At 39.7% G+C, this 14,819-nt stretch overlaps 1 protein-coding gene across 1 annotated transcript; it reads left to right on the forward strand.

Moving 5' to 3' along the window:
• Positions 1-16: 16 nt before the first annotated feature.
• On the forward strand, positions 17-12,812 carry LOC138861383 (unconventional myosin-XV-like; the record flags this gene model as incomplete). Its single annotated transcript, XM_070120425.1, is given in 10 exon segments — positions 17-126; positions 1,940-2,131; positions 2,653-2,787; positions 6,257-6,405; positions 7,225-7,363; positions 8,591-8,745; positions 9,697-9,901; positions 10,477-10,676; positions 11,758-11,911; positions 12,676-12,812. Coding segments are annotated over 7 exon segments (1,124 nt in total), but the record flags the coding sequence as incomplete, so codon positions are not given.
• Between the last annotated feature and the right edge of the window lie 2,007 nt (positions 12,813-14,819).

The raw sequence follows: 14,819 nt of genomic DNA on the forward strand, positions 1-14,819 counted from the left end.
CCCCCATTAACGAATATCATATTGTCTGTTGTTGTTGTTGTTTTTTTTCTCTTACATTGTGTTTCTTCCGCCTCTTTCTGCTTCCGGACGGCTGTACAGGAGGTTTTCCCTATTTCACTCGGGAAGGTGAGTGTACAGTGTGAGTGCACCGACTCGAACACAGTCAATACGCTCATGCACGGAATCGGACGCTCTTGATCCATCATTTATGGCGATTTCCTTGTTTGATTTTCATATGATTTAATCGGATTAACACGTGATATGTCTTCACTGCATTGGCTATCTCTCCTGGTTTATAAAAAATAAATAAATAAACCTGTGTATGATAAGATATGTAAATAAGATTAATGAGAATGAGAATGTTTAACTTAATTTTTTTTTCTCACTTTATCTCGCTCTTAATCGTTTTCTTCTAACCCTTAAAAGAGATTTTATTAAACCAACACTTAAAATACAGCCAGCATGTGATAATAAAATACTTAAGAGACCCGTATGTGTGTGTGCCCGAGAGTGCCACCCTTATTTAGCCACGCTGAGAGTGCCACTGCATCTGGCACCGGGCTCGGGCACAGCTGATCGGCACCCGAGCCTCCGGTGTGGCTCTCAAGGTCATACTAAGCGTGATAGGCCTATGCATATCTCTGAAATTTTTGTATATATATTATCCCAGAATTTTGAGTTAGATGACTCTCCTTCCATTCTCTTTTTCTCTTTCTCGTGATAATACTAAAGGAATAGATATGCGTTTATATATATATATATATATATATATATATATATATATATATATATATATATATATATATATATATATATATATATATATATATATATATATATGCATGTATGTATATACGTATATGTGTATTTATTTGTGTTTGTCTGTAAAGTAACATCTGTGATATTCCGCTGTATGCCTCATCTTCATCCTTGCACGATCTAATAGACATAATAAATAACTATCTGTTGCATGATCCTCTCTGCATGATCTCTTAAATTTCAATGTCAGTTAATTCATTCCTTATTTCCTTACAGGTCTTGATATAAACCCTAATTAAAATGTCTTAGTCAAACATCACGGATTCCAAAATATGTGTATATATTCCTGATTGCAAACAGAGTAAAATAATTCACCATTTTGTAAATATAAAGAAGCATGTATATTGATTGTTAAATTTGTTGTAGCCTGATGGCATGTATTATACTAATATATATATATTAAGAATAATTAATGAAGTTTAAATACTTATTCATTTTCGTTTGTTATATTAATTTTTTATTTTGAGAATTGCAATATGCTGTATATTCTAAATAGTCTATAGTTCTGATAAACATATTTTAACCATTCTGTAGTTCATTCATTTACTTAATTTATTAACTTTAGATTTGCATATGTAGGTATAGTTTTAGTCAGAAATTATGTTTTTATCATTAAAATTTTATGACTTAATAGTTCTCAATAATAATTTCAGTGGGTGATCAGGTCAAATTTCTTATAATTGATTAGTTGTAGATGTAATTCATGCACTTCCTGCTATGGCCACTATGCTATTAATTTGATTTTGGTTTATTTGATTATTCTAAAATTTAGATCAAGCTTCAACTATAGATTTGCACGCTGGAGGTTTTTTTTATTCAAGCAAAAGAATAATAAAATTTATAAACTTTTTTCTTTCTCTCAGCTTTTAGTGGCAGTTTCCGTAGATGATAAATATCTAAAATAGATTAAATAGATTATGAAGTCACTCGTTCTAATTAGTGAAGTCACTCACAAAAGAAGAAAAACAAACAAACAAACAAAATACTTCAGCATCTAAGTCCCTATCATCATTCCCCTCTCCCCATACCCCCCAAATTAACACCTTTTTTTCTCCCTTCTCTCTCCTCCCCCTCTCCCTCTCTCCCTCCTCCTCCTCCCCGACCACCACCCACCCTTCAGGAGGCGAGGAACGAGAGGGTCTTCACGCCCTTGAACATCGACCAGGCCCTCGACGCCCGTGATGCCGTGGCGAAGGCCCTCTACTCGTCCCTCTTCTCGTGGCTCGTGAGGCGCATCAACCAGATCATTCATAAGGGGTCCAAGAAGACGCACATCTCCATTCTCGATATCTTTGGCTTCGAGGCTTTCAAGGTAGGGGTTGTTGTTGTTGTTGTTGGGTGTTGTTTGGTTTGGTTTGTTTGTTTGGTTTGGTTTGGTTTGTTTGTGTGATAAATGAGTGGTTTGGGTTTGTGCGTGTGTGTGTGTGTGTGTGTGTGTCTGTGTATGTGAGTACGTGTGTGTGTGTGTGTGTGTGTGTGTGTGTGTGTGTGTGTGTGTGTGTGTGTGTGTGTGTGTGTGTGTGTGTGTGTGTATATATGTGTGTGTCTGTGTGTTTGTGTATGTGAGTACGTGTGTGTGTGTCTGTGTATGTGTGTGTGTGTTTGTATGTGAGCACGTGCGTGCGTGTGTGTGTGTGTGTGTGTAAATAGAAAGTAAAATATTAATCAATGTTTCTTTCTATACCAATATCTTGATCATAAAAGAATACACCGTACATTTCTTCAAGAAATAAAAAGAAATAAAAAAAAAACATTTTTCTAAAGTGTCTCCTGTTTTCTTTCCCTTATTTGGCATGCAATCCAACCCCACTAAAACCCCGTTGCCATCAACAGGAAAACAGTTTCGAGCAGCTGTGCATCAACTACGCCAACGAGAAGCTGCAATACCACTTCAACAAACACATCTTCAAGTTGGAACAGCAAGAATATGCCAAGGAGAAGATCGAGTGGCAGAGCATTGAGTTCCAGGTGAGTTGCCTGAGGTTGCAATTTAACTGGGGTTGTAGGTTGACTGAGGTTGCAACTTAACTGGGGTTGCAGGTTGATGAGGTTGCAACTTATCTGGGGTTGTAGGTTGACTGAGGTTGCAACTTAACTGGGGTTGTAGGTTGACTGAGGTTGCAACTTAACTGGGGTTGTAGGTTGATAAGGTTGCAACTTAACTGGGGTTGCAGTTGATGAGGTTGCAACTTATCTGGGGTTGTAGGTTGACTGAGGTTGCAACTTATCTGGGGTTGTAGGTTGACTGAGGTTGCAACTTAACTGGGGTTGTAGGTTGATGAGGTTGCAACTTAACTGGGGTTGCAGGTTGATGAGTTTGCAACTTAACTGGAGTTGTAGGTTGACTGAGGTTGCAACTTAACTGGGGTTGCAGGTTGATGAGGTTGCAACTTATCTGGGGTTGTAGGTTGACTGAGGTTGCAACTTAACTGGGGTTGTAGGTTGACTGAGGTTGCAACTTATCTGGGGTTGTAGGTTGACTGAGGTTGCAACTTAACTGGGGTTGTAGGTTGACTGAGGTTGCAACTTAACTGGGGTTGCAGGTTGATGAGGTTGCAACTTAACTGGGGTTGCAGGTTGATGAGGTTGCAACTTATCTGGGGTTGTAGGTTGACTGAGGTTGCAACTTATCTGGGGTTGTAGGTTGATTGAGGTTGCAACTTAACTGGGGTTGTAGGTTGACTGAGGTTGCAACTTAACTGGGGTTGTAGGTTGACTGAGGTTGCAACTTAACTGGGGTTGTAGGTTGACTGAGGTTGCAACTTAACTGGGGTTGTAGGTTGACTGAGGTTGCAACTTAACTGGGGTTGTAGGTTGACTGAGGTTGCAACTTATCTGGGGTTGTAGGTTGACTGAGGTTGCAACTTAACTGGGGTTGTAGGTTGACTGAGGTTGCAACTTAACTGGGGTTGCAGGTTGATGAGGTTGCAACTTAACTGGGGTTGCAGGTTGATGAGGTTGCAACTTATCTGGGGTTGTAGGTTGACTGAGGTTGCAACTTATCTGGGGTTGTAGGTTGACTGAGGTTGCAACTTAACTGGGGTTGCAGGTTGATGAGGTTGCAACTTAACTGGGGTTGCAGGTTGACTGAGGTTGCAACTTATCTGGGGTTGCAGGTTGATGAGGTTGCAACTTAACTGGAGTTGTAGGTTGACTGAGGTTGCAACTTAACTGGGGTTGTAGGTTGACTGAGGTTGCAATTTAACTGGGGTTGCAGGTTGACTGAGGGTGTTACTTAACTGGGGTTGCAGGTTGATGAGGTTGTAACTTATCTGGGGTTGTAGGTTGACTGAGGTTGCAACTTATCTGGGGTTGTAGGTTGACTGAGGTTGCAACTTATCTGGGGTTGTAGGTAGACTGCGGTTGCAACTTATCTGGGGTTGTAGGTTGACTGCGGTTGCAACTTAACTGGGGTTGCAGGTTGATGAGTTTGCAACTTAACTGGGGTTGCAGGTTGATGAGTTTGCAACTTAACTGGAGTTGTAGGTTGACTGAGGTTGCAACTTAACTGGGGTTGCAGGTTGATGAGGTTGCAACTTAACTGGGGTTGCAGGTTGATGAGGTTGCAACTTAACTGGGGTTGCAGGTTGATGAGGTTGCAACTTATCTGGGGTTGTAGGTTGACTGAGGTTGCAACTTAACTGGGGTTGTAGGTTGACTGAGGTTGCAACTTAACTGGGGTTGTAGGTTGACTGAGGTTGCAACTTAACTGGGGTTGTAGGTTGACTGAGGTTGCAACTTATCTGGGGTTGTAGGTTGACTGAGGTTGCAACTTAACTGGGGTTGTAGGTTGACTGAGGTTGCAACTTAACTGGGGTTGCAGGTTGATGAGGTTGCAACTTAACTGGGGTTGCAGGTTGATGAGGTTGCAACTTATCTGGGGTTGTAGGTTGACTGAGGTTGCAACTTAACTGGGGTTGCAGGTTGATGAGCTTGCAACTTAACTGGGGTTGTAGGTTGACTGAGGTTGCAACTTAACTGGGGTTGCAGGTTGACTGAGGGTGCAACTTAACTGGGGTTGCAGTTGATGAGGTTGCAACTTATCTGGGGTTGTAGGTTGACTGAGGTTGCAACTTATCTGGGGTTGTAGGTTGACTGAGGTTGCAACTTATCTGGGGTTGTAGGTTGACTTAGGTTGCAACTTAACTGGGGTTGTAGGTTGACTGAGGTTGCAACTTAACTGGGGTTGCAGGTTGATGAGGTTGCAACTTAACTGGGGTTGCAGGTTGATGAGGTTGCAACTTATCTGGGGTTGTAGGTTGACTGAGGTTGCAACTTAACTGGGGTTGTAGGTTGACTGAGGTTGCAACTTAACTGGGGTTGCAGGTTGATGAGGTTGCAACTTAACTGGGGTTGCAGGTTGATGAGGTTGCAACTTATCTGGGGTTGTAGGTTGACTGAGGTTGCAACTTAACTGGGGTTGTAGGTTGACTGAGGTTGCAACTTAACTGGGGTTGCAGGTTGATGAGGTTGCAACTTAACTGGGGTTGCAGGTTGATGAGGTTGCAACTTAACTGGGGTTGTAGGTTGACTGAGGTTGCAACTTAACTGGGGTTGCAGGTTGATGAGCTTGCAACTTAACTGGGGTTGTAGGTTGACTGAGGTTGCAACTTAACTGGGGTTGCAGGTTGACTGAGGGTGCAACTTAACTGGGGTTGCAGTTGATGAGGTTGCAATTTAACTGAAGTTGCAAAAGGAAAAAAAATCCGTAATAGACTTAATTCAATATTGGATTAAATGTACTTTTAGGTAAATGGAAATCAGCTGAGGTTGCTAAGAATTTGTTTTTTTTTTCTGTAATAGACTTCAGTAAATATTGGTGCAGATTTACTCTTAGATAACAGAAGTTGTTAAGAAATAATGTTCTTTTTTGTAATAGACTTGATTGATAATTAGATTCTGGATTTTTAATTGAGGTTGATAAGGAAGAATCTGTTTATTTTGTTGATACTCTTGACTTACTATTGAACTGACTGCGAATACTAAGGAAAAAATGTTTAATTTGTAATAGTCTTGATTAATCATTAAATTGTGACTAGTTCCTTTTGTAATAGACCCAGTTAATTATTAAAATATGGCTAGGTAATTTAGGTTGCTAGGGGGGAAACATATTTATTTTGTAATAGAACATTTTCTTGTTTTTTTCAAAATTTTCTTCTTTATTTCAATACTTTCTCGTTTGTTTGTTTTTTCTCAAAAATTTCCCGTTTTTTCAACATTACCTCGTTTTTTCAACATTTTCTCTTGTATTTCAATATTTCCTTATTCCTTTCATAATTTTCATCTTTATTTTAATATTTTTTTCGTTTTTTTCCGATTTTTTTTCATCCTTTATTTCAAAATTTCCTCAACATTTCCTCGTTTTTTTTTCTTTTTTTCAAAATATCCCGTTTTTTTTTTTTTTTTTTTTTTTACATTTACATTCCTCGTCCCGCAGGACAACCAGCCGCTGATGGACCTGGTGGCGCGAAAGCCCGTGGGAATCCTCCACCTCCTGGACGACGAGAGCAACTTCCCGAAGGCGACCGACCACTCCTTCCTCGAGAAGTGCCACTACAACCACGCCCTCAACGAACTCTATTCCAGGTCCGTGGGCGGGAAGGGTGCGGGGTTGTGGGTGGGGCGGGCGGGAAGGGTGTGGGGTTGTGGGTGGGGCGGGCGTGAAGGGTGTGGGGTTGTGGGTGGACCTCAACGAACTCTATTGCAGGTCCGTGGGCGTGAAGGGTGTGGGGTTGTGGGTGGTCCTCAACGAACTCTATTCCAGGTCCGTGGGCGTGAAGGGTGTGGAGTTAGGGTTATGGGTGTGGGGTTGTGGGTGGTGGTTTTGGTTTTATGTTTTTGGATGGATGGAGGGATGGGTGTATGTCTTTCTGGTTATCTGTTTATTTGACTGTATTTATTTATTTGTTTATATATATATATATATATATATTTGTTTATCTATACTGGTATATACATTTGTGTGCGTGGTGTGTCCGTGTCCGTGAGAGAGAGAGAGAGAGAGAGGGAGGGAGAAGAGAGAGAGAGAGAGAGAGAGAGAGAGAGGGAGAGAGAGAGGGAGAGAGAGAGGGAGAGAGAGAGGGAGAGAGAGAGAGAGAGAGAGAGAGAGAGAGCGAGAGCGAGAGCGAGAGCGAGAGCGAGAGCGAGAGCGAGAGCGAGAGCGAGAGCGAGAGCGAGAGCGAGAGCGAGAGCGAGAGCGAGAGCGAGAGCGAGAGCGAGAGAGAGAGAGAGAGAGAGAGAGAGAGAGAGCGTGTGTGTGTGTGTGTGTGTGTGTGAGTGTGTGTGAGTGAGTGATCGAGCAAGTGTGCGTGCGTGCGTGCCCGCTTACGTGCGTACTTACAAAAAATGAATAACCCGTTAACATTCTCCCCCTTTCCCCCCTTCCCCTCCCCCCCCCCCCACCAGGCCCCGGATGTCATCGATGGAGTTCGGGATCAAACACTACGCGGGACAAGTGTGGTACAGCGTGGAGGGCTTCCTGGACAAGAACCGAGACACGCTTCGAAACGATGTGGTCGAGCTGCTTATCTCGTCGAAGCTTTCGGTTCGTTTGGAGGTTTTGTTGTTTTTGTTTTGTTTTTTTTTTTTTTAGTCTTTATTTCCGGGGTTTTGAGTTTTTTTTGTTGTTTTTTAGTCTTTATTTCCGGTTTTTATTTATTTATGTTTTTTTCTTATTTCACGTTTTAGTTTTTTTTTTATTTCCGGATTTATTTTTTTTCTTATTTCACGTTTTAGTTTTTTTATGGTTTTTATTTATTTGTTGTTTTTCTTGTTTCATGTTTTTGATGTATGTGAACGTGAGTTTTCTTGTTTTGTCTTTTTTTTTTATCTTGTCTTTTGTTAGAGTTTAGGGTATCATACCTATTATATAACAAGAAATATATTTGTATTGCAAGCTAAATGAGAATTATAATATCACACCGTAGATTGATATATGACAGATCAATGAGTTGTAATGTTGACAACCCTTTCAATTTGCATCTGATGCCATAAACAATACAATACAATATGATATGATATGATATGATATGATATGATATGATATAGTATTATACAATATATAATGAAATATAAGAATACCATAAATACCATATAATATAATGAAATGTAACAATACAATACAATATGAAATAACATAATGCAGAATATAATAAAATACGATATAATACAATACGATATAATGCAATATGATATAATACAATATAATATATAAAGAAATACAATACAATATAATATAATATAAAGAAATACAATACAATATAATATGATATAAAGAAATACAATACATTATGATATAATATAAAGAAATACAATACAATATGATATAATATAAAGAAATACAATACAATATAATATAATATAAAGAAATACAAAACAATACAATCTAATATAAAGAAATACAATATAATATAAAGAAATACAATACAATATAATATGATATAAAGAAATACAATACAATATAATATAATATAAAGAAATACAATACAATATGATATAATATAAAGAAATACAATACAATATAATATGATATAAATAAATACAATACAATATAATATAATATAAATAAATACAATACAATATAATATAATATAAAGAAATACAATACAATATAATATAATATAAAGAAATACAATACAATATAATATAATATAAAGAAATACAATACAATATAATATGATATAAAGAAATACAATACATTACACTATAAACAAATTCATTGAAACGCAATATAAACTTATCTCTCTTCGTCCTCCTTCTTCGCCTCCTGCAGATGCTGTCGGAGATGTTCCTGGACGTGCGACTGTGTTCCGAGAGCAAGACGCTGACGAAGGCGAATGGGCGGTTCGTGACCATGAAACCACGCACGCCCACGGTGTCCGCCCGTTTCAATGACTCGCTCGCCCATCTCATGGAGGGCATGGCTAAGTGAGTGGCTGGGGCGGTTGTTTTGTTGTTGGATTATTGTTTTGTTTTGTTTTGCTATTGTTGTTGTTGTTATTTTAGTTTTTTTTGTTTTTGTTTTCTGTACAAATTGTTTTTTTTTTCTTTGATTTGTGCGAATTCGGTTTCACTCTTTGCGAGAAATTTATATGTTTGTTGTATTTTTTTATTTTTTATTTTTTTTTGTTATCATTATTATTTAAAGTTTTTGTTTTATGTGCAAATTGCATTATTTTTTGTGTTTTTTTGAGATTTGTGCGAATTCGCGAGAGACTATCAGGGAGAAGGTTTTGCATTGTGTCTTATTGGCGAAAAAAAATCTGGTCATTAGGTCTTATCTCTCCTCGCTAAATATATTTTCCTAGTGTTTTTATTAATATGTTTCAGTTCACGGTATTTACGATTCTCGAAGTTCAAATGATAGGATTTCTTATATGCGTTTCCTTCGCGAAAAAATGTTTGTTGTATTATTAACCATGGGACAACAACAATTAGTAATTAAGAACAACCATAATTGCTAACCAATGACACCCACAATTGCTAACCAAGGGATACCCATGATTACTAGCCAAAGAACATCCATAATTATTAACTATAGGACATCCACAATCATTAACGAAAGGACACCCAATCTTACCCACCAAAGGACACCCAATCTTACCCACCAAAGGACACCTAATCTTACCCACCAAAGGACACCCAATCTTACCCACCAAAGGACACCCAATCTTACCCACCAAAGGACACCTAATCTTACCCACCAAAGGACACCCAATCTTACCCACCAGAGGACACCCAATCTCACCCACCAAAGGACACCCAATCTTACCCACCAAAAGACACCGACAACCCCAAGCAACAGCCCAAGCAACAGCCCTAACCCACGCACCTTTCTCTCTCCCCCCAACCCCCCCAACCCCCCCCCCCCCCCCCTAGATGCAACCCGTGGTTCGTCCGCTGCATCAAGCCCAACAACGAGAAGGCTCCTCTCAAGCTGGACATGCTGTGCGTCCTGGAGCAGCTGAGGTACGCTGGGATGCTGGAGACCATCCGCATCCGACAGCAAGGGTTCCCGGTGCGGATGCGGTTCTTGCAGTTCGCCGAGCGGTATCGGTGCCTGGTGCCCGGTCAGGTGCCTAGGGTGAGTGCCAAGTCTGGAGGGGGTGGCTGGTAGGGATAGGAAGGGATGGGGGGGGTGATGATAAAGGAGAGGAGACAGAGAGAGAGAGGAGAGAGAGAGAGAGAGAGAGAGAGAGAGAGAGGAGACAGAGAGAGAGAGAGGAGACAGAGAGAGAGAGAGAGGAGACAGAGAGCGAGAGAGGAGACAAAGAGAGAGAGAGAGGAGACAGAGAGAGAGGAATGGGGTAGGTGGGGGAGATAGGATGAGGTAGGAGGATGTGATAAAGTATGAGGAAGATTTCCCAGTCTGTTGTTGTTTATTACCTAAGTGTGGAGGAGGAGTTCTGATGATAATAATAACGAAATGAGGTAGTTAATGAGATATGATAAGATATAAGCAGTAAAGACGAGTATGATAATGAGATATGATAAGATATAAGCAGTAATGACGATTAAGATAATGAGATATGATAAGATAAAAGCAGTAATGACGAGCATGATAATGAGATATGATAAGATATAAGCAGTAAAGACGAGTATGATAATGTGACCTTACACTTTAACCTTCAAATGAAATTCCCTTTGCCTCTACCACAGGGCGCCCCCTCCAAGGAAATCTGCCGCGTGGTTTTGGACCGCGTCTCCCGGGGCTCGAGGACCGCCTACCAGCTCGGGACGACCAAGATCTTCCTGCGGGAGGCGCTGGAGCAGACGCTGGAGGAGGAACGCTACAAGAGGCTCTCCAACGCCGTGGTCACCCTCCAGCGATTCGTCAGGGGATACCTGGCCAGGAGGAAGTAAGAGGGACTTTTTTTTTTAATTTGCTGTTTTATATTGTCGTTTATTTTTTATTCTAGCTTAGTTTCCCTCCCGTCTTTTAGCTTGTTTAATTTATTGTCTTCCCTTTTCCCTTTTTATTTCCTGTCCCTTTTTATGACTTTTTCCTTCTTTCTTTGTGTTTTCCCCGCTTTTAAAGTTCTTTTTCGAAACGGTATGAGCTGTGAGACGTGCGTTAAAGTCAAGCATTTTACATAACTACAGATATCAAATTCAATCGTATAGCGGCGTTCCCCCACACCTCTTTTCATCCTTCAGTTCTATCTCTCTTCTATCTCCCCATCTTCTGTCTCCCTTTCTTCTATATCCCTATCTTCTATCTCCCTTTCGTCTATCTCCCTTTCGTCTATCTCCCTTTCTTCTATCTCCCTTTCTTCTATCTCCCCATCTTCTATCTCCCTTTCTTCTATCTCCCTTTCTTCTATATCCCTCTCTTCTATCTCCCTCTCTTCTATCTCCCTTTCTTCTATATCCCTACCTTCTATCTCCCTCTCTTCTATCTCCCTCTCTTCTATCTCCCTATCTTCTATCTCCCCATCTTCTGTCTCCCTTTCTTCTGTCTCCCTCTCTTCTATCTCCCTTTCTTCTATCTCCCTTTCTTCTATCTCCCTCTCTTCTATCTCCCTTTCTTCTATATATTGGTATCCGTCCTCATACACTTCTCCTAAATTATCCCCTTTTTATACTCGGTGGCACTCGCTGTTGCTCCCGCTGATCTCCCTTCCCCCTGGCACTCACGCGGCCCTCATCCTCTCCCTCCCCCTGGCACTCCTTACATAATCAATTAAAATTACATAATTAATTAAAATTTAAGTGTGTGGTTAATTACATAATTAATAAAAATTTAAGTGTGCTGGCACTCACGCGGCCCTCGTCCTCTCCCACCCCCTGGCACTCCTTACATAATTAATTAATATTACAAAATTAATAAAAAATTAAGTGTATGCTTGGCCCTCCTCCTCTCCCTCCCCCTGGCACTCACACGGCCCTCCTCCTCTCCCTTCCCTCCTGGCACTCACGCGGCCCTCGCCCTCTCCCCAGGTTCCGCTCTCAACGCCGCAGTGCCGTCATCGTGCAGGCCATGGTGCGGATGTGGCTGGAGCGACGCCGTTACCGCACTCTTCGGCAGGGCGTTGTCAAGGCGCAGGCGCTCGCCAGGGGTCGCATCACACGCAGAAAGTTCGTCAAGCTCAAGGTACGTCTTGGAAGGTGGTTTGGAAGGGTCAGGGACGTCGGTGGGTCGAAAGGCTGTTGGAATTTACGATTTTTTTTATGTTTGTGTGTGTGTGTGTGTGTGTGTGTGTGTGTGTGTGTATGTGTGTGTGTGTGTGTGTGTGTGTGTGTCTGTGTCTGTGTCTCTGTGTGTGTATGTGTGTGTGTGTGTGCGTGTGTGTGCGTGTGTGTGTGTGTGTGTGTGTAAAGTGTCCCTTTGGTCGGATAATGAATTGTGTATGAAAATCTTGTGGATTTTTTATGCAGTTTGATGTGGTAGTTCCCAGCGAATCCATATGTAAGATTCATCAGACAGATTCAGTATAAGCAATTCGATGGGATTTTCATATAAAAAAACATTAATTTCTTTGTAAACTTCGACGAATTCGTAAGTAGTGATCCATGGTGATAAATTATACCTTTTATATCTTATATCTTATACCTCTTATGTCTTATATCTTATAACTTATACCTCTTATATCTTACATACTCTACTCTTATAAATTATATCTTATAACTTATACCTCTTATATCTTACTTACTCTACTCTTATATATTATATCTTATAACTTAAAACCTCTTATATCTTATGCCTTATATCTCATATCTTATATTTTATACCTCGTATATCTTCTACCTCTGAGACCTCTTCGGAAGCGACCTCACGAACGTCGTCTCCTCATTTCCAAAGAACCACAATAAAGTACATAATCCCTTGACCCTCCCCCCCCTCTCTTCCCCCACCAGGAGGAGATGGCCCGACGCAAGAAGGCCGAGGCGCTGGCGAAGGCGAGGGCCGAGCGGGAGGCGCAGCAGACGAAGGCCGAGCAGGAGAGGGTGCAGAGGTCTGTGGCCGGCGTCAACCACCTGGAGATCCCCGCCGAGTTGGCCTTTATCCTCTCGAAGATCAATGGTAAGTGTGGAATTCATGTTGAACAGATTGCGACAGGAACGACGAAGGGAAGAGCAAGAAAACACGAATATGCCGAAGGCCTTTTCACTATTGCCCTGACGAAGCAATAGTGAAAAGGCCTTCGGCATATTCGTGTGTTTTCTTGCCCTTCCCTTCGTCGTTCCTGTTGCAATCAATGGTAAGGCGTTGAGGTCCGTTGTTGACGTCCGTTGTTGACGTCCGTTGTTGACGTCCGTTGTTGACGTCCGTTGTTGACGTCCGTTTAAAGGTGGAGGGAGTGTTATCTATTGAATTATGGATTTTCGTGATTGAATAGATCATTCGTAATTAAATAGAGGACGCTGTGTGATCTGGGAAATGTACAGTTGTGTTCTTCGAGGGAGATCTGTACTCCATTTCATAAAGTACACAGACGTATTCTGCGGGGAAGATATGTACTTTGTTTTAAAAGTAAAATATGTACTCTGCTTTTAAAAGCAAAATATGTACCCTGTTTTAAAAGTAAAATATGCACTCTGTTTTAAAGGTAATATATGTACTCTGTTTTTAAAAGTAAAATATGTACTCTGTTTTAAATGGAAAATATGTACTCTGTTTTTAAAAGTAAAATATGTTCTCTGTTTGAAAAGGAAAATATGTACTCTGTTTGAAAAGTAAAATATGTACTCTGTTTTAAAAGAAAAATATGTACCCTGTTTTAAAAGTAAAATATGTTCTCTATTTTAAAAATAACATATGTTCTCTATTTTAAAAGTAAAATATGTTCTCTATTTTAAAAGGAAAATATGTACTCTGTTTTAAAAAGTACCCGTGTAGTAATTTAAGAGGAGGATATGTGTTTGATATGCATTTAATTAAAGGGTGTCATCTTTTTAATAACGTGTACAAGCGCGAGGTTCTCTGAAGGAATATAACGGAGCGGTCACAGTTTCAAAAGATTAGAAAAAATATAATAAGCTTATAGGCAAAAATCGCTAAATTTGACGAACAAAGAGAGTACTTCATGTTTTGTTTTGATTTTCTTTTTTTCTTTTTTTAGCTTTATTTTTTTCTTGATTAATTTGCATCTGGTTTTATCTGAATTCCACATTGTGAATTGTAGAGGAAATGTAAGTGCAGTGTTCTTGTCTTACCAAAAGGTTGGTTAAGTCATTTTCAGTTCGAAATATGATTTTTAAGATAAAAAAGTAAATAGATGCAATTCAAAATGGTTAAAATTGCAAGAAATATATATTCCATTGTATATGTGACACATCTGTCATATACTCGGCACAAGATAGCTGGATAGATTGATCATGCATTTTATTACCGGAATAAATTGAAAATCAGAGAAATAAAAACAAAAAGAAAAGGCTCAAGAAATGCAACCTGTTGTTAATTACTTTTTTGTACTGTTATAAGACCCTTTATACCGTGTTTCCGTGTTAATTAAGCCATGCGACCGTGAAGGAGATTCTTGACCGTGAAAATGTTCGTGATTTTGAAGAATTGTGAAAGAAAATCGTTTTTTTTTTTCTTTTTTTTTCTTTTTCTTTTTTTTCTTTTTTTTATGATTTCTTTTTCTTTTTTTCTTTTTTTTATGATTTCTTTTTCTTTTTTTCTTTTTTTAAGATTTGATTTATTTTGTTTTGTTTTTTGCTTGTTTTTTTTAAATAGATTTGATACTTATTAGGACTGTTTTTTTAAAGGATGTTTTAGATTTTACTTTCGTTTCCCCTTGAATATAATCGTAAAATAGATTAAATAGATTTCGTTAAATTTCACTACTTGCGCGAAGAAAGTCTTTCATTATTATCAAGTTTCTTCTCGATTTTCTGCTGATTCTCCGCCGCTTTATCACGGTCTCCTTCTCTCATTCCATTACGATTTAGAAAACGTGAAAGTGAGACGCACATATCTCGTAACGAAGGGTTGGAGAAAATGGATTAGTTACCCCTTCAAGAGTATCCGTTTTCTGTAAGTGTGTGTGTTTGTTTGT

The sequence above is a fragment of the Penaeus vannamei genome, unplaced genomic scaffold (genome assembly GCF_042767895.1).
Source record: "Penaeus vannamei isolate JL-2024 unplaced genomic scaffold, ASM4276789v1 unanchor5110, whole genome shotgun sequence".
Classification (NCBI taxonomy): domain Eukaryota; kingdom Metazoa; phylum Arthropoda; class Malacostraca; order Decapoda; family Penaeidae; genus Penaeus; species Penaeus vannamei.